The following is a 23,289-nucleotide window of genomic DNA, read 5'->3' as shown; positions in this document are numbered from 1 at the left end:
ATGTGTGCAGCTGTTGAGGCAGCCTTGCTGCAGGAGATGCAGCCGTGTCTCAGAGGCCTCACACTGCGCTTCGGTAGGACTGACTTGCCTCCCATCAGGGTCCTCCTGCATCCGGCCCAGGCCATTCAGCCAGCCCTGCTGGCCGCAGTGCTCACGTGCTCCCCACAGTCCTTTCTGGGGGTCCCAGGCACTCTGCCACTGCCACTGCCGCTGTGTCCTCAGAGCTGCTGCAGGAGGTACCGGGGCAGGCGGGAGCTGTGGGCCTCTCCAGCCAGGGCAGGGACTGCTTGCCTTTGGGTCCCAGCACCCCCTCAATTGGAGGGCCTCCAGCTGCCACCTAGAATCCTAAGGAATTTTTCTGCCTGAGGTCCCCATGATGAGAACAAGGTAAGAGAAAGAGTAGCCGTTTCACAAACAGGTGGGCTTGGCAGTGATCTTAGAGGGAGACTGCTCTTTGAAAGCATAATGCTAAAAGCAGTGTTTACGTGACAAGGTCAAGAAAACAGCTGATGCTTTGAATCCAGCGTGGCACTTGTCCGTGCTGCAAAAAGACCAGGATCTGTCAGAGGCAGAATGTGGGATTTAAACCTTTTTAACCACCGTGGCAGGTCCTGACACAAATAAGCATGATGTGGGCAGGCTGACCACCATGAAGTCCAGCACGTTCCCAGAAGGATTGGAAATTCTGTCAGTTCCTTCCTGTATTCCGCTCCTGACCCACACGAGGGAAGAGGACTACAGTTGTGCTGCTCTGAATTCGCTGCAGGAATTTCAAATCATTGCAACAAAAGAAACAGCTTTCTGTACAGGAACACTGTTTTAACATAAGTTAAAGCTGTATCTAGAATGTCCCCTCTAATTTTCATGGCCGTGTGTATGCCTACGGCTGTGCTGCCTAGTATAGGCAGGGAGGTGGTGCTGCTTTTTCCTGCTGAACTAAGACATTTTGCCATTCCACCGTCTTACGGTGGACTTACTTCTGACCTTCAATTGTATTCTAGAAGAGTGTGGCATACTTATTCAGGCTCTGACAGAACACAACTAACTCACTAGGTTTCACCACAATAGTTTGTTAGTTGACCCAAGTGCAGTGACATCCTCGCACTCCTCAAGGTGCAAGATCAGCGTAGAAGTTGAGAGCTGGGACAAATCTCAGCACACTGCTAAAGAGCTGAGAGCCTTTACTTGCTGAGCACATGGACTCCACCTCTGTTCCACATTCAAAGGTTGCGATGTGCTCTAGGCTTCAGGTGCATAGAGTTCAGGCTGTGACGGTGCTCAGGGCCAAGCTCTCATCCCGTCTTGCTGGCCAGGACCAACGCACACGGATGTCAGCCACATCTGCTTGCCCTTCTGTCTGCCGAAACACACCCGCGGTAGCACCAACCACTCACACAAACAAAACTGGGCCAAGAGGTTTCTTTTACGGTTGGAATTTCCAGTAGCGTACAGGTAACGCTTTTGCTTTTATTGTTAGTTTGTAAGAGGAATTTCATCACAACTCTGGTTGGATACTGGAACTTATCCACACCTAACACGTCATGTACTTGGAAAAAAAAAAAGACAAAAGAAAAAAACAACACAAAAAAACCAACATGGCTTAACAAGGCAGAGCAGTGAGGTCATTCCGAAAATAAAGTAGTTGATGCCACTAGTGAGTCACGGTACAATCCATGGTTTAATCAAACGACGACGTTATATAGAATATTTAGACAACAGAAATGTTCCGTAAATTCACTACAGCATGAACAGGAAAATAAAAGCTTCACATTCTCCCACACAGTCTAAAGAACTGGGCACAAAGTGACAGACTGTTCCCAAACAGACTGCTCAGCTTCACTCACAGCTGTCCTGCTCAAGGGACCTTTGCTGTTGCCCTGGGAAGGTGTGCTGCAACTCATCTAGAACTTTCTCTGTAATTTTTGATGCGCTTAGAATCACACCACACCCAGCCCCTCTGGATTCTATTCAGCAGACATGCACTAATTCTCTGTATGATGCAACACTTCAACAGAAGGTAATCATTACGTTATTTAATTAAATTTATCCCCCAGCCTTCTGGGGACCGAATTCTTCCGTTATACAGTCATCAAGAAACATGCGCTTCCAAGAGCCAATAATTACTCAAAGAAGCCTTGTGTAGTTTTCACGTAGGGATAAAGCTGATCTGAAGCAGCAGTCAGAACAGATACATATTTACAAGTGTAACTCTTGAAAGAATAAAAGGGTCTTTCCTTCCCAGGAGAGTCCCCAAGCAGCTGAACGTTAACGTACCACACGCCACATCTTCATTCTGACTGCAGGCAGGGCACAGCAGCCATGCCAGACATGGTCGAGGATGTTGCTTCTCATCTATTAGAGCAACTTTTTTGCTTCTAGCTTCAGGTGCAAATGTGTGGAGGCTTCCTCAGGAAGTCTTACAGTACAGGCAATCTCCCATAACACATTTCGAGTCAGACAGAATGCTGAAGGCAAGTAACGCCCATGACATGACAGCAATGTACAGTGTCAGGGAAGAGAAGTTTAACATGCACACGAACAGCAGCTACTGGCCTTCACACAACAGCCTACTGCCAAGTTTTAAAACTTGAACCTAAACTTAAGACACTAAGTGGTAAACTTTGTCAAGTACTAACATTTTCTTCCAAAGTGCTATGCCACATTTGTTAAAGCTATGCAAAAAAAAAAAATAAAAGTAATCTTAGAGCAGCTTATGTTTGAAGTCCTCCCTAGTCTAACTGAAGCTGAGATAAGCACACAGCTGGGTGGCAAGAATTCTGTAAAGCAAAATATTTCACTTTGCATTATGTCAGAGTGCTGGAATTCAAGGGATTTGCTTTCAAAAAACATTTAAGATGATTCTTTACAGCAAGTTCTGATACGTTCTCAATGAAAATCTGTTATTATATGAAACAGAGTAGGCTGTAAAACTTCCATAAGATTTTGACTAAGTTTGTGAGGACAGAATTACCACTGCAAAAGGAGTCGGGTGGGAAATTGCAGTGTGAACCAAGATTGGAATTTCTACAGAGGGAAGGGTCTGGGGTTTGTTTGGTTTTGTTTGGACTGAAACATTTGTTAAAAAGCAAACCAACCTCAGGAATCACCTTGCACTGAAGCTCAGTAAGTAGCAAGGTTTTTAAAGTGTCAGTTTTCTCACTATAGCTGTATTTGTTTAAAACAAACAAAAAAACTGAATAATACACCTTTCCTAGGGAATGAGATCTCCGCTAGTTGCAAGACTATCAGAAATCAATTCTCTACCATCTTTTATATGGATAACCATTAGCAAATTACAACATTTAACACATTCCTTGGCATACGTTACTGTTGAATAGACTTACTTAGCCATCCAATGCTCAATACTTCACAGAGGTTACTATAACTGTGTCAAATGTATTAGAAATCCAGATTTACCTGGATAAAATTAAGACATTCCAAACTGGAACACTCATTCAGTTATCACACACTGGGAAAAAAAAAAAGCATGTCAAGCACTGGAGAAAAACAACAACAAAAAAGTCTAAATTAAATACAATCAAGAATACTGCATAATCATATTAATAACTATACTGAGAGAGCCTGAGGGCATCACATATGTATTGTCCATGAAGATAATGACAGTGCCTTCTTTTAATATTAAAGAAGTCATCGCTATAAAAAGAGTTAGTCCCATCTCAGTTTTCCAGCACAGCTTATTTATGTTCCTTCGTTGGTGCATAGTACAGTTCCATGGGTTTGTTCACCTTCCAGTACTTCTCACTGACCAGTTCCAAGGAGAACGACCCATTTAATACCTAGAAGAAAACACCAGAACAGATGTGAGAAGACCTGATAGTGTGCACAGGCAGCAATCTATCAACAGCTACTGACTTAAAGGAGTCACTGATAACGTGGAACAAGTTACTGACTAAACACTCATGGTCAAAAAGCAGTAAAAGGAGCTATTACAGACACCTGTCAATCTCACTAAAACAGCACGAAAAACAGTTTTGCTAATTGCATACAAAGTGCATACAGTTGTAAGTGAACTGTATGTTTCCTCTGTATGTAAACAGAGAGAGTAGCAGGTGTATTGACACCAGAACCATCTTTGTTTTTGTTTTTTTTTTTTTTCTAAAGGCCACTCTATTGTCATGTTCAAACACTGCGCAAAACAGACTGTCGTATAACACTGGTGTATCTCTTAAGCAGAAGTTTTATTTTATTCAGAAAAAATGCCCAAGTATAAGGCTAAGCTCAGAGGTCACTCCAAGCGCAATACTACCTTCTAGTTTAGTCAGCAACTGAGAGGAGGGATTCTTCCCTAACCAAGGCACACAGTAGCCTTTGTATACTGTATATAAGAAGATTATACTGCAGTGGAGTCCGCTCAATAGACATTTCCTGCTTCTAGGCAGTGCTCTACAAAGAGAGCTCCCAGGTGAAGCCGTGTTTTTCCTCTCCAATTTTAACTGTAAAATGAAAGGTCAGGCCCTCACCTGAAGGAAGTCAGCTAATAATTGCTGGCATCAGTGGTGTTAGTTTTTTTTCCCAAAATAATTTGAATGCCTTCTTTTTCTATTAACCAAGCTTCTGCTACATGCATTTTACTACAAAACAAATTATCTGCTTCTGAATGAGCAACCGGGTGCCATGAATTGTATCCCTATGCCAACTCAGGAAAAGTCCAACTGCATGGATTCTAATCGTATCTGTATCAGAGACGTACTGATGCTCAGTTTTCCTCTTAGAGCTTCCACTTACAGTGAACTGCCCATTGGCAGTAGCTATGTAAATAGTATACTGCTTCTCACTGGCCGTGTCAAGATTCATCTGGTTTGATTCTCCTTTGCTCCGAAGCTCTTCCAGAGCCAATCTCACAGCTAGGTACTTGGACAAGTGATCAACAGTGGCATTGCCTGAGGTCTTGATGTATCTGCAACAGCAACCACAAAGATCAGATGTTCATATTAGAGATATAGGACAAAGACACCTGGAACTCTCCCAGACATTAAGCATCACGTGTGAAAAGGCCTGTAAAGACAGTTCACAAATAAGAGTACTGATTGCTTTCGCCCTAGACGTGCACACAGCTTAACAAATTACATTGTTCCAAAGAGTTTTTGCATCTTTTTCCACTCTCCTCCCACTGGCTCTCCTGCTCTTAGTAGAGCGAAGACAGTGTTACCTGGTCATGTGCTTGAAACAAAAAGCCTGCTAATAGGCTGTCAAGGGGCTTGGGGAACCACTCAAAATGGCTGAAATCTTCTGACCCTGGATGCAGTCTGAAGCTCTGGGACAGAAATCCTTAAGGTGTGAAGGTGTGAGAGCCATGCACGCATCACCCTCTGCTCCTTGCTAAAGGTACTCTTCTTTACTGCCTCATTACCTGCTCCTCTTCAACGCTATGCAAGAATTCCAATCTGACAGAACTGCTGCAGGAGCCTGCCCCAGAAGCTTTGCTTCCTCTTTGTCTTTCAGAATAACTCCCAGAGCTCCCTTGGAATTCCAAACCAAAAAGAAAAGGTGGATGAAGCTTATATTCGGTAATATATTTACTGACACTACAGAGAAATGTCTCATCAGAAGAGAAAGCCAGGAAGAGATCCGAGGAAACTTCAGAAGATTGCTTACTGCTGCGATCCAAAATTTGCAGTGAGCTGTGCTCACAATGGATGATGGAAAAATGCCAGGCAAAGCTTCCAGCCTACAAATCACACTAACACAAGGCTGCTCCAAAAAATTGCTGACACTCGCACAAGATTTGTTTATTCCCAGAGAACCTTATTATAAGTAGATGTTATACCATCATCCTGGTATCTCCTGTGAACTGCCAGAAACCTCTGACCCAAAGGCTTCACCTCTGACCCAAAGGTCTAAAACAGTTTGTTACGGTAACACTGTACAGAGACTAGTTGAGCAGTACCATCTATCTGACCTGCAATGAGAAGGGTGCGTGTGTTCAAACAGGAGGTGGTTCAACCAAAGCAAACTGATTTTTAAAAGCCCCAAGAAGTCATAAATAAAAACAGCAGGAATTAAACCAGAATATACAAAGAAGAAAAAAGCCACGTACCTCGTCTGTGCACTGTCGTCATTCTCCATGAGGGTAGGATGAGGCCTGAAGACCAATTCTATCTCACTGGCACCATCCAGTACGGGGTCTATGGCCACAGCTGTGTTGTTATTGTCCAGTTCTAGCCCAGAATCATCTGATGTTTTGGTCCTCTTATTACTAGGCCCTGCTTCCTGATTGCTGTGTGTTGAGGCATTGCTACAGTGTGAACTGTCACCATTATCTTCTGCTCCACTGCCATTCTCAATCTGTTGTTTCTTGCCCCTCTGTAACCTGGTGACAAATACGTAGAAATAAACACTAATCCTCACTCAGAACTCATCCAACTTGTACCACATCTCTCTTCTCAGTCAAGCCAGAAGCTTGACATAACATGAACTATGCATTCACAAGCACAAAACATTCCAGACATACTCAGACTTAAAAAATAAAAAAAAACAAAATCAAAAAAACCTCACATTCTATCTTACAAAAAGATACCCAGACACAAAACCATATATTTCTCCCTGTTTTGCAAATGCATTTTAGGCATGTCGTAGGATCATTTTAAACTTCATTCAGTTAATTTTACCCCTTACACAAAACAGACAAGTATTTTAATCAAGATATGAATTCATATGTGATTTAGAACAAGCACAGTTTATCAGAATAAAGTTTGGGGTCTCCTTCCCAACTCCTCCCTGCAGCCGCCTTCTCCCCCGTCTCAACAAGCCTAACTTCTTCAGCCTTGCTTCACAGGAGAGGTGCTCCAGCCCACTGAGCATCTTTGTGGCCCTCCAACAGCTCCACATCTTTCTTTTGCTGGGGGCCCCAGGCAGCACTCCAGATGGGGCCAAGTGAATGATGCCTGTAAATTGGTAACACAACACCTGGCTGCCAGTGAAGCTCCAGGGAGTGATACCAAGTTTCCTATTTACTAATAGAACAATGAAACCGATAACACTTTTGTAACAAAACTTGAAAGCTATTCTGGCGGTCTTCAGAGAGGAAGAGAAGAATCCCTGTCTACACAGAAAGTGAGGAGGTGGCATATTTCTAGCATTAAGGAAGACTGTCAACAAACTATGTGACTACATACCTGTTCATAGCCTGAATCTTAAGTCCTTCCTCAATGCTGTGACTTAAAGCTTGCTGGTTATTGTGTTTACTGATTCTTGCTAGCACTCTCTCCTGATGCGCTTCATATTCGTCACGGCTTGGATAAATTTTACTGATGAGAGCATCAAAATTGGGATCAGGTCGCAGCGATCTTTTTGACACCAGCTTTTTACGACACGTGGGACATTCTTTGTTGCTAGACACGAAGAAGGAGAGGGAACAATATTAAGTCTGTGACAGTGACAGAAGTCAGTCCTAATGCTGCAACTGTTAGAGAAAGCACTCATCACAACTCAATTTTACAGTAAATCTGTCTTTTGACAAATCAGATAGCTCAAGATACTTAAACAAAACAGAAAAAGAAAAGGGGGGGGGGATGGGGAGGAAAGATCTCCTTGCTGTAATTTTTAAAGTGTATTTATTTAAGGTATGTTTAAGCAAAATGTATTTTGACTGAAGAATCAAGGAGCTCTATGCTACAATTTTTTTCCCCTTAATCTTCTGGCTTTATTTTTACTTAGAAATGTTTCTATTTCTAGTGGAAATTATACTGAAAGGTATAGTCCTTTATAGGACCTGCAGATGAAACAAAGATAAAGGAATCCATTCCGGAGTTAAAGCACTAATTTTTGTGAGAACTAAAGCTCAGTCTTGTCCTTCCCAACATTTTGTTCTAATGTAATTAGTTTATCACGTTCACACATTTTTTGTTTTTCTTGTAAAAGGAAGAGGCCTCACTAACAGACATATCATTGATTTCTTTACTGAGGACAGTTTTTCTTGTTTCTCTTTAATGAGAAGAGTATTTTTGCTAATTACTCATCAGAATTTCCACAGGCACAGTGAATTCAGTGTGAACACTGCAGTGATGGCCATTCTCAGAAACAGCAGCGCCCAGGGCTTAAAGGATTCCTTGATCACATTTTCACCTGAAGGGAAATCCCTCTTCCCTGTCCTGCTATTTCCATACCCACTCCTGAGGGCTGTAATGATACAGTCAGCACAGAAACGATGCAAACACTCTTTTGTCGTCATGGTATTTTTTAACATATCCAAACAAATGGGACACATGAGTTCACTGTGCAGGCTCCTGGGTGACACCACAATTTCCAAGCCATCGGTGATCGCTTCCTGGTGTAAAACAAAGTAAAAGTTATTTAAGGAAATTACACACAGAGATTACATGTGTTACTACCTTTAGACAAAGACGTAAGAATACAGCAAGGAACTTATCAAGCCACATCAGGAAAGGAAAACCACTGACCTCAAGTTCCAAAAGGTATAAAGTAAAGACCAAACCCTGCCCAAAGGCCAGCTCTTCAGCACATTTTACCTGAGGTGTTCTTTGCAACTCATACAAGCTGAGCTCCCAGGTCTTGCTTAAAGGCTGCGTCCCATTGGCCTGCACGGCTTGAGACATGGCTGGAAGCAGAAGACAACAAAATGGTATGGTCAGGCGCGCCTGGCTCCAGAACCGGCTCCCCTCTCTCCCAAGCAGGCCTTCCTCCAAGTGATTTGTTCCCCAGGGCCTTCAGCCCCTGCAGCCTTAGTGCCCACAGTACAGAAACACAGCAGGAACCCACGGAAGCACTGCAAACCCCTGGCACTGCCCCACTCTAGAGACACAGGGGGAACTCCCCAGCCATGAGTACTGTGCAAAACTCCATTCAGGCTGTTAAGCAGAAGTGAGATGAAACTGAAAGGCCCAGCACACAGGGGTGGCACTGGCAGCCTGCAAAGGATACGTTCTCACACCCATGCACCCCGCTCAAATAAGTTTCCTTTATTGCCTTTTTATTTAAACCTAGGTTTGTATTTCCAGACCTTCAGAATCCACAGTGGCTGTTGATTTGATTTGTGTCTACCAGGCACGTTATAATCTAGTTTCAAATTCATCAAGCTCTACAGGAAAAGAGTCAACCTCTCTAACTTTATAAGCTTTAATTAAGAGCAAGAAAGCAGCTCCATGAAGATTATTGTCTGTTCTTCTCCAAGCCCATATATTAGTTTTCCCACCTTACAGGAAAAAAAAAAACAAAAAAAAAACCAAACAAACAAACCAGAAATATAGCCTGGCATAAAGTAGGCGTGATCATTACTTTGTAAAGGGATGTGCTGGGGCACCCCAGAAAAGCCTGCTTCAAACATTATGCAGCTCCACAGCAGCAAAGAACTTGCAGTGGCCCACACTAGAGGTCACCACATGCATAAGCACATCCTGCCCAAAGCCGAGTGCTCATGCTTGTTAGCATGATGGTAGCTGTTCCAGTGCCAGGCTGCCAGCCAAAATACCAGCCTGGAGAACAAGTACATTAACATTACTGCAACACAAAGGAGGCCACACTGCAGGAGACACAGTACAAGTGTCAGGATATATAATCAATCGGCTTTATTCTGAGAGCTTCTCATCTGAGATGCAGTGTGCTTAATTCTCATCCTAAAGCATCCTGTGAAAGCACTTTGGGACTGAAAGAGGAAAAATACTGGCCTTAAAGCTAGCTGAAAGCAGAGAGATCCATGTGGCCCTCTTGTACACTAGTGAACAACTCCTCTGCCTCTGGTACACACAGTCGAGATCAGAACACAGTGGAAACGGGTAAATCACAGAGGCTGAAAAGCAAAAGAAATAAGAAGTAACCTCCTCACTTCCCATGAATAAGAGGAGACTCAGTAGCATTCTCCCTGCTCCCATACTTATTATCTGTCTCCAAATCCATGCTGGCCCTGACAAATGCACCTGAATGAGGTTTGACTTCTTTCCCTGATGACGCTGTTGAACACTGGATTGGATCACGCTGCTTCTCACTGCCACAATCTCACTGCAGCAGTACCAGCAGCTGGCACCAATGTCAAGGACCAAGCTTCCCCAACTCTGCATTCTGATCTAAAGTGGACTTGACCACGCAAGCATCACCTGGCAGACTCAGAACTGCAACCACCAAGCTCTCCTTTAGATTTGATCATGACTGGCCCATCTTGGACCACTGACCATAGAAGGGAGGAATGCTATCCAATGGGACCTGGACAGGCTTGAAAAAGTGGACTCACATGAACTAAGTGAGGTTCAACATGGTCAAAGTAAAGTACTGCACTTGGGTCAGAGCAAACCTGGATACGTGTACAGACTGGGAGAAGAATTCCTTTAGAGCAGCCCTGCGCAGAAGGACTCGGGGCTCCTGGGGGACCAGAGCAACCCTCTCCTTCAGAGCTTAGACTGCCAGAATTTCAGACTTGTAACTCTTGAAAAGAGCTGTAGATGCTGATGGATTAGCAGTTAAACTGCAAATACATGAGGATGAAAATTGAGAAGATATAAAGGCACCCAACCCACAGAATACAAAAGGAATGTTATCAGGTGAATCGATTCAGCTGCTCTCACAGAACACTGGAAAGACATATTCACAGGCTAATTTCAGAGATGTCACCAGATACTGATCAATTAATATGTCACAGTAACATGAGCTCCTTTGTAGATGCCTACAGCATGCAAAAATGAGAGTTTTGCAACGTGCAAAGCTGGAGTTTAAAACACTTTTGTACACTAACTAGAATTCTATCACCTGCAAAGCATAAAGCCACTTATGGCTAAAAAAGGCTATTAAAGATGCCAAATTAATACAAAACATGAAGCTGAAACTTCAAACAGCAATTACATGCTTCAAAAGTCGTATCTGGTAAGAAATAACAAGAACTTGCACTATGCTTTCCACCCTTATGTGCCAGCCTGCAAAAAAGCATGTCTTTGCACCATCCAGAAGGAAATCTCACCTACTTCCACCATGGGTTCCACTGCTGCCATTATGCTCTTCCCAGACAACTGAATAATGGTGCAGACACAGTGTGACAACCATCCTGACAATCCCATCTTAACAATGCTTCCACCTGCTTCCTTGCCATCCAGCTTTCTTAGTTTATTCACAGAAGTAAATAAAGAGATGAGCATTCAAGTGTTTTCAAGTACATTTACAATACCAGCCTGTTTGGTACGATAATATCACCCATTTTATTCATAGTATAGTGAATACACATTCTAAGAAGTCAGAAGCGTGCACTTCTACAGTTTGCTTGAAATCACAGGATCTTTAAGACATTTCATCAGGTTCTCTCATTAGCCACTTAAAATTGCTCCTTAGTTGCTCAAAAGGTAGTGCTCATTGAAAGGTGACGTCAAAGGTCACCCTAGGAAGGTTCAGACATGCTCCTCCTATTCCGTTACTTTCAATAACAAAGCTTGAATCAGGAACAGATAAGATCACATGAGGTGCCGTTTGAACACACTCAACACTGGAAGTACGTAAAAATTAGGGAAGCTATGGTTATTCCCAAAGCAAGACTTACAAAGCCCTACATTTTAGACAGTCCAACAGAAAAATCCAAAGCTGTCAGCCTGCAGGGAGCAGCTAGCAGGCACACCACCTCATTTCTGCCCTACAGAACTGCCATTCGAGAGAAAGAAAGAAGCTGTATAATAAATTCAAGACCATGGACTCAAAGACATCCCAAAGCAGCCACAAAGCTGAGGAAGGCAGAGAAACCCAAGGCACGGCACAGCACTACAGAAGGTTCCCCAGTGTGACTGTTCCCTCCAACACCACCACTCAGTTTTCAGTTTTCTCAGTAGCAAGTTCCAAATCCCCATTTTCCCATCACCTATCCCATAAACTCAACAGGCATTTGTCATCAACAGAAGAAAATCCTACTAGCAACAATTGACACAGTGTCATTAAGAAGCCCGCAGCAGGCTCCCCGTCAGACAACATCTCAGAAATACCAGCATTTCTGAAATACACAGCTCGCTAGCAGAGGGCATTTCACAGCTTCTTTGTTGTATTTCTTCTCCTAAGGAAGAAAGTGATTTGCCTGGTAACTTAAGACATGGTATCTTCCAGTTAGTTGCCATTCACCATTTACTGGCACTGAAATGAACTGATCCACAGAGCACAGCAGCATCTCCAATCTCGCTGTCAAGCTGCTCATCCCGGCCTAAGGAAACATTTCTGCTAGGACCCAATACAAACCAGCTGCTACCTACTTTTACACCTAAGGGATAATCCTCAAACCTTAGTGTTAATATTATTTTCATCTGGTTTATAACCTCCTGAACATCTGCTGAGATATAAACACCACAGTCCACAAGATGACCATTTCCAGAGAGCTCTTTGCACCATATCAGTTGACCCCAGGCAGTGCAGAACCCAATTATACACCTATCTCTCTCTGGCTACCATACCTACAAACACTTAAATTCATCGCATTGCAAACCCAGGCTATTTACTAACTTAAAAAGCTTGAGTCTTCCCTATTTTGAAGGGATTAGGTAAAAAGAGTTTTGTTTTGTGGTACAAAATAAAATAAGAATCTACATTGCCCAGTGTCTTAAAGCAACAGGTAATAAGATTATTCAAACCATTACAGCTAGAACAAACTAATACTTACCCTTTACACATCAAAAAGCTGAGACTTTGCAGTGAGCGTGAAAGCACAGTTGAACCGGTAGAAATTGGCAGCAAATACAATCCCTTGTGCTATTCTGTTGTGCAATTCAATCACATACAGAGCTGGTCTGAAGAAAATGCTTCTCCAGTCAGGAAATGTCAGGTACTGAACTTTTTCCTTCTTGTTCTCCCAAGTCCCGACCTGCATGTGGGATGCTGGGCAGTCGGTGGCACAGTCAGAGGGCTCGAGCTCCGCTTCAGCTTCTCCAGAAGCAGTGGCAAAGACACAGCAGCTGTGCTCCACTGCAGCAGGGAAAGCGCCCTTCTCTGCAGATGACGACTTGGAGAAGCTCATGCTGGAGATCTCAGGCAGAGATCTGGAAGGAGCAGTGGATTCAGAGCCAGGGAAGGATGTGGATGAACTCCTTCAGGAGCTCTTTGACATGACTGACTGCATCACTGAATAGTCATAAAGGTCATAAAGTGTAGAAACAGAAAAAGGAAAAATACAGCAAATGCTTTCTTTCTTGGACTCCAAGAGATTATACTTCCCTAGATGAGACTTTGCAGTGAGCCTGAAAGCACAGGTGAACTGGCAGAAATTGGCAGCAAATTCACTCCCGTGTGCTATTCTCCACGCAGGTCAGAATTAAGGCCTGAATTGTGATCCTGAGGGCAAAGAAGAAGCTGAGTTGTGCTGTACACAGGCACAAGCTAAAGACCATCCAATACTCAATGAGGTCACACTGTGAGGACCTCGAGTGCCCTGACCTACAGCCCACAGCACACTCAGGGGATGGCCTGCAGGAGGCACAGGGGCCTGGAGAGCCGCTGCTCATTGCTCCAGAGCACAACTTCCCACTCGAGGTCATGGCTGCCATGTTCAGTGAACACCCAGGAGACCTGGGAGCCCTGCTGTGGTGGCTCCAACAAGAGATGGGGAGGATCTCTGTCAGTGGCTTGGGGAGGGCCGTGTGGCACAGAGCATTGCTGTGGGCTTCCTGGGCATGTGCATGTCTTCCTGTGCAAGATACAGAGCATTCCCACTCCATCTGTTGCTGGCCAAGTGAAGTTGGAAGAGCCAGTGCAAAAAGTCAAGCCTTTAGAAGAAATCCATATTAAAACCCTGGAAGAAATCAGGAGGGAGAAAGCTCTGCAGAAAGATCTGCATTTGTATCTTGTCCAATGTGAGTACCAAAATACCATCTAACACCAGTGCTTTCTGCAAGGACTGAAAAACAGAGCTGTGTTCCTTTCATTGCTGATGTGAGCCAATAAATCAGACAGGCACTTGACCCTAAAGACACCAAGTGTGCCAAAAACCTTTACCAACAATTGATATAAGAAGAAAAAGAATCATTACCAAGGTGTAATTTAGGACCTCATTACTTCCACACTGAAGCAGTGATAAGAACATGTATTTTTAATGCTGCTAATATAACCATAGTGCAGTGGCCCTCGGAGTCTGCAGCAGAAGACGGCCTTTACATGCACGCAATTCTATCAAAACAGCATACATCCTGCTACAGTAGATGTAACCCTGGCCACAGAACTCTGCTTCAGAGCTTTCATTTCTATGGTGCTTGCTAGCCCTTGCAGCACTGTTGGCACATTTTTTGTGCTTAACCAATTTCTTGCTCACTCCCTGAAATAACAGCCGCAGAAAGGAAGAACTGGCCATCCCATTTGCTAAGGGTTAAGCTTGATGTTTTCAAGAGCCCTGTTGTTTGTCCTTTACTTTGCTGTACGTTTTAACAGAAATCCCATGAACAATGCTAACAGTTCAAACAAACTTTCCCATCTCTAAAAGCAAGGTCTCGAGAAAACCACTCAACTGTTTTCTACTGAGCAAGTGAACCAAGATTTGACAATGATAACAAACATGGATTGAATTTCACCTTGCAGACTGCACAGCTTCAGTGCAGCCTCACAGACCACACCTTCTGCCTGAGGGAAGCATGGCTAGAGCTTCCAAACTCCTTCCTCACCACCAGGGTGCTGTTCGGTGCCCTCAGCATCCAGACCTGACTCTGCACTACTGTGAACACCAGGAAAGCCTTCAAAGGACAACAAGAAACAGGAGCATGATATATTACTTCTACATTTCATTTGTTAGAGAACTGCTCCCATCCACCACAGCAGCTGCACCAGCCATTGCAGGAGCCAAGGCAGAAGACTCATGCACCAGCAAGGCGCTCACAACTGGAAATGACCACACCAGACTCCGACTGCAGTGATTTAGAAGCCAGGTCTGCTCCCACTTCCACTAGGAAACCAATGTAGTTTGATTTGTTTCCTATTTGCATTTTTGACAACAGAAAACACAGATGCCCATTCTGCCACTCCTTTACCAGGCCGCCCTGTCTCAGGGCACAGGATCCATGCTGCTGCAAGAAATGATGCACAGGCTCGAGACAAACATGCCATAAATGAGCCATGCTGCTTTCCCTGAGCCTCTGGGACCACACAGAGTCAGCCACCTGTTCATCCTTCTCTTTGGTATACAACATACCTACTATCTATCACATTCCAGTAATCAAATGGCAGAAGTCAAAGATTTCTGATGAGTTTATGTTGTGGGAGAAATTTTGAGACTATCAGGTCAAGGAATACATTTGTTTTTCAGTTCTTCCAGGGATACGTTCCTTAGCCACGAGGATTTGCTCACCCACTTAGCAGTCAGGGAAGCTAATCACAACTAATAGTGACCTAATTTCCTGGGTAACAACAAAAGATGGCTTCCTCTACTTGGTTGTTAATAAACAGAAAATAAACACCCCACAGTCTTTGAGACAAAAAAAAGAGTCCAGTAATCCCACACATGATTGACTTAACACCTACAATAGATGCACAGAAACCACATTGTAACACTGGCATGCAGCTTTCCTCGGAATCTGGGTGACAGCTAACAAGTTATGTCTCTCTCAAACAAAGCTCTGTATTTTATAAATAGTAGTACAAGAACAATACTTAGACAATTTTAATCCAGTAATCATCCAGAATAGGTTAGTTTTATACCTGAGTGGTGCAGAGTAAGATGTTCAGTTAGTTGGCAGAATGCTGCTGTCTGCTCCCTGCTGCTTGGGAGAGCCCTCCTTCTCACAGGAGGGGGAAGGCAGGCAGTAATTCCTAAAATACCTCCCCATCACAACAAGTCTGAACAGCTCCGTAATACTGAACTCTGCTCATTCCTCAGGAAATGAAGAATTCGAGGCCACTTATCTTCACCAACAAACAGAAGCAAATTCAGGCTCAGCAATGTCCATTCTCCAATCTCTCTCTTTGTACTGTTGCTAAACTGCTGTTCTAGTCAGTAAAAACAGGCGAAGGGCATTTAAGTAACAATGAAAAAGCAAGGGGGAAAGAAAGAGAAACGTTTAAGAGAAGCTGAAGAAGTTCATGCATTCCAACATCTACTTCATGTTTAAAACAGACAGCTGAGCTACAGATGCCCACCACACTCCTGTTTCATGATAAAACAGACTCAAAAGCACCAGAACTCTGCCCTGGTCACTAAAGATGCCCAAGCAAGTCCCTCTGCTCCACACATTGCCAGACATCCCCCTAGAATACACAGGGGCACTGATGAACTAACTACATAACTGCATCCTGCTGTTATGAAGGTGAATGCAGAAAATGAGGCATTTCTTAAACATCACTCCCAGAGACAATCATAGAATCATAGAATGGCCTGAGTTGAAAAGAACCACAATGCTCATCGAGTTTCAACCCCCTGCCACGTGCAGGGTCACCAACCGCCATACCAGGCTGCCCAGAATCCAGCCTTGCCTTGAGTGCCTCCAGGGATGGGGCATCCACAGCCTCCTTGGGCAACCGTCACCACCCTCTGTATGAAAATGACCTCCAAGGAAGCCCCAGGGTTACATGAGTCCCAGCACTGGAGCCTGATGAAGACACAAAGCTTGGTACCAATAGTGCAGGTACGGCCAACATTCGTGTGGTAATAATTCCTCCCACCTCGAAGAACTGACAGCGCTGATCCCTCACGCAGTGTATTTCCAATGTGACCAGATTCTGTTCAGCCATGTCCTCAAACCAAACCCCTCTGCCACAGCTGACAAGCTGAACGCCAGCCCTGATGTGGAAGAACGTCAAATCCTCTCATGACAAAAGTTCCTTAATGAAAACACAGGTGAATACAAACAACAGCACCTCTTGAGTGAACTCATATGACAAATCAATTCCTTGTCACTGAATGAATGGCACATTTGATTAAAGAGTTCTCCCCAAGCAAAAATGATTTCATCCACACACCAGCCAGTTTTTCACACACAAGCGATTCTCTTTAATCCTTAAAAGCCCGCACACAACGCATAGCTACTGTACAGATGGAGCTGCGGCCGCTCGCGCACAGGGCTGCATTACGATTTATCAGACTGAGAAGCTGCATTTCAGAGACTGGGTCGCTTGAGCCAATTACGCTCCAAAAGAGAACAGCTTACGGCCAACATCCCACATGCAGTACGCGGCTCAGCGCCCGTTTCACACACACAGTGTGCTGCGGGGCAGCACCAGAGGACCCAGGGCTCTGCGGGTCCCGCAAGCGCAGGCTTCGTGGAGACAAAAGGGCGGCAGGCAGAGCCGCACGGCACGCACGCACCTTGCGCACTGCGCGCTGATACCGTGATCCCTAGAGATTGGAGGCTGCTCGCTGTCGCTCTGCGCGCCGGCGTGACACCGCGACACGGCCCGGGCAGCCCTCCTCGGCTCTGTGCGCGGGTGCCGGGATGCGGGGCCGCCAGGGACCCGTCCCAGCGGCGCCGAGCCCCGCCCTGCCGATGCCCCGTGTCGCCTAGGGCAGAACGGAGGGGCTGAGCCTGACCGCGGACAGCCCCCAGCGCAGACTGCCGTAGGAGCCCTGCCTCAGCGCGGTGCCCGGCCCAGCGGGTGACGGTTGGGGCAGCTCCCGGCCGCCCCCAGCAACATGCAAGCAAGCAGCCTTCTTCCCTTCCCTTCCTCCCGCCCGCCGCCCCGCGCTCACCACTGCCGGCCTCCCGCCTCAGACTGTCGCCGTCCGCTTCCACCGGCGGAGAAGCCGCAGCCCCGGCAGCACAATATGGCGAGCGGCAGCTCCGCAATGGAGCTCGGGAAATAGAGGGGAGTTACATATTCATGGCCGGGGCTGGGCAGGGGGAGCACGGCCGGAGCTGCCGGCGCGGGCCGCTCGTTGCTCTCCTCGCCCGGTGGGGCGCCGCTTTCCCCGCCTCCCGTGCCGCAGCCCCGCTCCCAGCCCCACCCCCGCCGCCTGCCCCCGGCCGGGCCATGCGGGGCGCCCAACGCCGCCCTCCGCGTGCCCGCTCAGCCTCGGGCTGCCGTCCGCCTGCCCTGAGGCGGAGCTGCGCTGCCGACCCGGTGCCGCCGCCCTGTGAGGATGGCGGGCGCGGCGGGTCCGTGCCCGGCTGAGGGAACGCCCGCCGCCCCTCTGTGGTCTTAAAACCTGAAAGCGCCCCTTCAGCGGCACCGGATGCTTCAGACCCGCTGAGCGGCAGCGAGACGAAATAAGCGTCTGTCCTTGTGTTCTGTACGTTGAGAAGACAGCTGTTGGCACCTCGGGGCGCGTTACCGTTAACTTTTGCACAGCTGGAATACTATCGGGTGGCTCTGGTTTGGCTTTTGTCTCTCCTTGCAACGCTTCTGTTACTTTTCGGGAGTTCTGCACGTACCGGGTTCCTCCTCCTGGTTCTCCGTCACGGGTATCGCTCGTGCCGCCGACCCACGCAGCGCTGTGTTGGAGATCCCCACAGGATCGCGGTCAGGAGTCAGCAGAGCCATCGACGTTCTCTCTGCAGGGGGTATATCTCCCCCCTGAACATCAGAAGGAGTCGGGCAGGAGCTGGGTTCAGCGCGCTTCTTTCATGTTCCTGGCAAGTTTGATGTTCGCAAAATAAAAGCATGAAGTTATAAGGAGGGCAAGTGTAATGAGGACAGAGTGGTGAGAGGTGCGTTGGGAGCATCTAGTGAGATGCAGAAGCACGCAGTGGCACATGGACTAACATGGATACATGTTGGCACACAGCTGGCACAAAGGGGCACAAAAAGAAACTCAACACCATTAATGATCTTACGCCAGTGGTATCCAAGTCACCGTATTTATGAGAATATTTATTTGGTTTTGTTTTATATTTATCATATTAACCATTCAAGGAATCATAGGTTGTCCAAGGGAGGATGTCCTATCCTCAGCCTTGGAGATTTCCAAGTCTCAGCTGGCTCAAGCCCTCAGCAACCTGGTCTGACCCCAGAGCCGAGTTACAGGAGGGTGGGCAGGGAGCTCCTGAGATCCCCTCTGGCCCACGTTATCCCATCATTCTGTGATTCTGCGCTCACAGTGCAGATAAGAAAGCCTAGGATGTGGATAATATTGTCTTGCAAGCCTTTGTGAGCATTTTCTTTCTTTGCAGCTTTCTCTGCAGAAGGTAGAAAAAAAAAAACCTGCTGCACGGTAGCTGAGATAGCTTTCATCAGCTTGTGGCTTCCAGTGTTCCTTGTGTAATGGAAACTTTTATTCCGCTCCTTGTGGCAGTAAAAGAATTGCAAAGAAAATTACTCCAGTCAACTGAGACATGCTGTTTCCACGTCCTCCTTCCTTCCAGGTAAAATATTTATTACCTGTTAAAGTGATTGAAGGTCACCCATTCGCTGCCTTTTAGAAACTAGTATAAATAGAGAAGAAAATGGAAAATAAAGTGCTCCCATTTTCCCAGTCTGTAGGCAGAGAACAGTAAATAACATAGAATGTGAAGGAAGGTAGAAAATGTCTATATTGCTAGGTAATGAGGGAAAAATAAGCTGGCAGAGGATTGGTAAGATGAGGTAAGGTTGTTGTTGGTGCCCCAGGAACACTGTGACACTTGTCTGCCCTATATTGAGTGTTGTGACGTTGCTGCAGTGTGCCCATAACTGCCATGTACCCTTCACTGAATCGTGAGAGCATCACAAAGGTATAGTGAAGGCAGGGATTAAGCCCTTTCAGTGAATTTACTCTCATACAGATACCATGTTTGAAGCAGGGCTCTCTGGCTGTAGGTGGGTTTATTAAACTCAGAGTAATAGATGACTTAAGGCATACCAAGGCTGAAGTTGTATCACCTTATGCAACATTCAAATGGGCATATTGAGGATAAGTGTAGGGAGTTACTCTGCACACCCTTGTTAACAGTGTAGTAGGTTATGCTCAGCTGTATTAAACATCCAGAGACATGGGTTTATTATCTGTTCCAGTGATGTGCCACACATTCTGGATTCTTCTTTGTGTATGCATTGAAAGCAATTCAACGTGTGTCAGAAAAGGTCATCTCTTCTGTAATCTAGATCATGTTTGAAGACAGTGGCTTTATTTAAAACTTGCACACAAAAAATAAGAGGGAAGGAAAAAAGCCATGGCATAGTAACTACTCGGAAAAGTAATGAGTATAAAGGGGAGTTGTAGCAGAAACTATGTTACTCAAGGATCAAAATTCACAAATTAGGGATTCTATCTGCTTTATTCCTTTGGAAAAGTTTTCATGGGGTATTGCATGGATTGTCAGGGGAACTTCAATAATTCACTATTATAAAGCTCTCGCTTTCAAAAAAGTCACTCAAGACCAGTGTGTAGCCAGCATTTGGGCACTCAGTGTTGAGCCAAAGGTAGTTATGGATAAGCTAGGAATAGCAGAGTTGGGAGCAGGTAGTAATATAGTGGATCTTGTTTATAAAGATTCTCAATGTATATTATAAAGCTCTCAATGTATCCATCCCCTAAATATGTTGATGTATCTGACCCTAACATCTTATTATCAACTTGGGACTACATTGTACTTCATAAGCAGTGTGCAGAATGGAAGCAGACTTTGAGCATCAGTAGTATAAAGTCTTTTGCCAGTTTTGATGGTGAGTGTCAGGCCACGTAATCTAACACTTTCTGTAATAAGGCAAAGGTGAGAGAGGATGTTGGAAAAAATATTTCAATTCTGAACAGGCACTGTAGTCTAATAGCTTTTGTAGTTGAATGGATGTAAACCATCCCAGTGTAAGTACTAAAAAAATAATCACGCAACTCTTGCTGGTGAAAAACAGTAGTACTGTACCAGTAGCGGTACTACTGGTAGTCATTCAGCAATGTTTGGTATTTTCACTGTTCTCATAACATCATTAAACTGCATGCTTCTGAAGGCAGTCATATCAGCAAATTTGTTTAGCCACAACAAAGGTAATAATTGTTCTCTCTTGCATGTGCTGGCAAAGAACATCATAACTAAATGGAGAGAAGCTGTTTATCTGCCCAAAGTAGCACCTTCCTGACAGTATTTACAGTCATCCAGATGCCCTAACGTGGGTGTGACTGTGGCTAGTTTATGATGTGCTGGTGCAGACTAGCAAGTGAAGGGAGCTGCCTGGTCCTTCTTCCTTCTCCTTTAAGCTGTTCATTGAGAGTACAGTGAACTTTTTGGCTTTGATTCACTAGCAATTTCATCTGATAGGGCAGTATTTATTTCTCTTGTCCTGCTTATTTCCACTCTGTGTTGTAACTGCTCTAAGACTTAATGCTTCTAGGCTGGGAGAGTCCTTCACTTTCCCACTGAGCATTTTTGTTCCCTTTGTGGGAGATTAGGGAATGTGTGTGGCTGACACACTACCACTGACCTTCTGTTCTCCTGTAGCCACATGCAATAAAGACTTTTAATCCTTTCTTTTCTTCCTGCAGTACAAAGTCCCACACCTCACGGCACACTTCCCACTAGCGTCACAGCTAGGGGCCAGAGCTAATTTGTGCTAGCACTGCTTTTGCTTGCAAGTGTATGAGTGAAAGGCAAAATTTGCATGGCAAAATTTGCACAACAAAATTCCTAAGGTGCAAAGTACCTGTTAGCACCCAAAATGACTTGTACTACATGAGTGATGATAAGGAGGAGGTCAGAAAGCAGCAGCAGTGAGTTAGTTTCCATATGAGAGCAGAAGAGAAAAACACCCTCACAAACAAAAGAATTACAGTGGGGACATTGCAGTAAGAATTTCTCTACTCCTACTCTTAGACAGAATGACTTGGGCTTACTATGTTTTCCAGGGTGCCAAATTACTAGGTCTGAACTTTGTGGTGTGAGTTGGCAGCAAAGGGAAAACCCACAGCTGAAGCACTGGGGTTTGGTGGTGTTCTTACAAAGAAGTTCCCCTACGTCACTAGTAATAAATCCACGCAGTTCTGGAGTGTGCCAGAACCTTTTACTGAAACTTGGATCTTTTCACTGTCTCAGAATAATTGAGGAGAATTGACACATACTTTGAGAAGGATCTAGGTAGTTTCAGAGCAGACAGAAATGCAAAATACTTTGGCTTCAGTGCCTATCACATGTATCTTGAACAGAAATAGGGACATCATAAAGCCACTTTTACAACTTTTTAATTTGTTATTCAGCAAACATGTTTGTAGTGTCTTATCCTCCCCAGTAAAGAATCATATGTGATTAATGCCTATCCTCTGTGGCTTCCTATATGGGAAATTCTGCACAAAATGTTTTGAAACAGTTTTTTACAGTAACTGTATATGCTTTGCAAAGACAAGAGCAAAGTCTGCTGAAGCATGGAAGGTGGTGGTGTTTGGGGAGAAACCTGTGCAGACTGAGACTATCCTATAATAAAGCTGTCCCCTGCACAGATTAGCCGCACGTCAACATGGCAGTAAGAAGTGGGGCGACATTTGCAGGTAGAAGCAATGCCTGTGTATTTGAGATCTGAAGCAGAAGGAGCAAACTTCAAACTAAGTGTAAATGCAACCATGGAACTTACCATTTGGGGTTTGTATACTGAAGGCCTGGCTGGCAGTTGGTTGCTCTGCTGCTGATCTCTAGGAGCAAAGAGCTGCTTTTTTGCATTAGCCTCCTGGATGTTATTTTAGAAGATGGTATTTTAGGAGATCCCACTGTCTGGTGCCCTCTTGTGGGATTTTTTCACACCACACAGCAGTGGGAGTGAGGTTCACCTCAAAGGCATCTGCAAAGATCTCATTGAAGTAGTGCCTCAATCAAGAGCAGGTAGTCGATGTTTTCACTGAAAATAAGAGGTAAATGATTATAAAGCCTGTTGTGTTTATGAGGAATTTAAGTAGCGGTGAGCACGGAGGTGTTTTAACAGACAGTCCAGGACAAAGAAGTAGACAAAGAATCCTCTTTGGGGGGGGAAATTCTGAGAAAACATCAGGCTTAGTCAGACCTGGCTTTTCACTATCAGTTATAGCTAATGAATGACTCCTTATTCCCTCTATTTACGCCTTATTTTAAAATATTTCTCTTAGCACTTAGGTTGCTTTGTAGCTGGTCAAAGCACATGACCCACGTAGGACTGTATCAAGTGTGGGCTAAAGCTGTCATTGGAGAAACTTAGCCGATTATGCCACATTCTTCAGAGGATGGGTAGATTTTTGCTAGACTGTCACTGAGTTGTGTGTTTCCATTATAAAGCAGTTCATCTGTTCTTTCCATTATTTGAACTTGTATAGTGATCTCATGAAACCGTGGAAAATAGGTGCACATCAGCTGTGGTCCTGTTCCTGTGAACACAACTTAACAAAGCAATCTGCCCACTTATTCATAATGCAGCATTTTCCTCATGAATGTCAAGAGTTGCTTAACTCAAAGACAGGCCTGCTGCTATGCTCTGGACAACCCTTGAGTTTAGGGCACGTGGATCTGAGATCAAAGT

General features: G+C 44.9%; 1 protein-coding gene and 1 long non-coding RNA gene across 6 annotated transcripts in view; one reads left to right on the top strand and one right to left on the bottom strand.

Moving 5' to 3' along the window:
• Positions 1-1,447: 1,447 nt before the first annotated feature.
• RNF2 (ring finger protein 2) lies at positions 1,448-19,127 on the bottom strand. Of its 3 annotated transcripts, XM_015290551.4 has the most exons (8): positions 17,594-17,805; positions 9,645-9,766; positions 8,490-8,578; positions 8,127-8,287; positions 7,137-7,352; positions 6,059-6,331; positions 4,747-4,918; positions 1,448-3,797 (listed from the first exon to the last, which is right to left on the bottom strand). In XM_015290551.4, the coding sequence occupies exons 3-8, from the start codon at positions 8,574-8,576 to the stop codon at positions 3,696-3,698; spliced, it is 1,011 nt and encodes a 336-aa protein (XP_015146037.1). In that variant the 5' UTR covers positions 8,577-8,578; positions 9,645-9,766; positions 17,594-17,805; the 3' UTR covers positions 1,448-3,695. The 3 variants fall into 3 exon arrangements, with proteins under 3 accessions (XP_015146037.1, XP_040561209.1, XP_015146036.1); XM_040705275.1 differs by lacking the exons at positions 9,645-9,766; positions 17,594-17,805 and adding an exon at positions 18,050-19,127; XM_015290550.4 differs by lacking the exon at positions 9,645-9,766.
• LOC101748818 overlaps positions 17,967-23,289 on the top strand; it is an 18,630-nt gene continuing 13,307 nt past the window's right edge. For all 3 annotated transcript variants that reach the window (XR_005862030.2, XR_005862031.2, XR_003076380.3), the window contains exon 1: positions 17,967-19,205. This is a non-coding gene — a long non-coding RNA (uncharacterized LOC101748818). The remainder of the gene's footprint in view (positions 19,206-23,289) is intronic.

The sequence above is a fragment of the Gallus gallus genome, chromosome 8 (genome assembly GCF_016699485.2).
Source record: "Gallus gallus isolate bGalGal1 chromosome 8, bGalGal1.mat.broiler.GRCg7b, whole genome shotgun sequence".
Classification (NCBI taxonomy): Eukaryota; Metazoa; Chordata; class Aves; order Galliformes; family Phasianidae; genus Gallus; species Gallus gallus.
The sequence above is the reverse complement of the archived record's forward strand: the minus strand, read 5'-3'. Positions and strand labels throughout refer to the sequence as shown.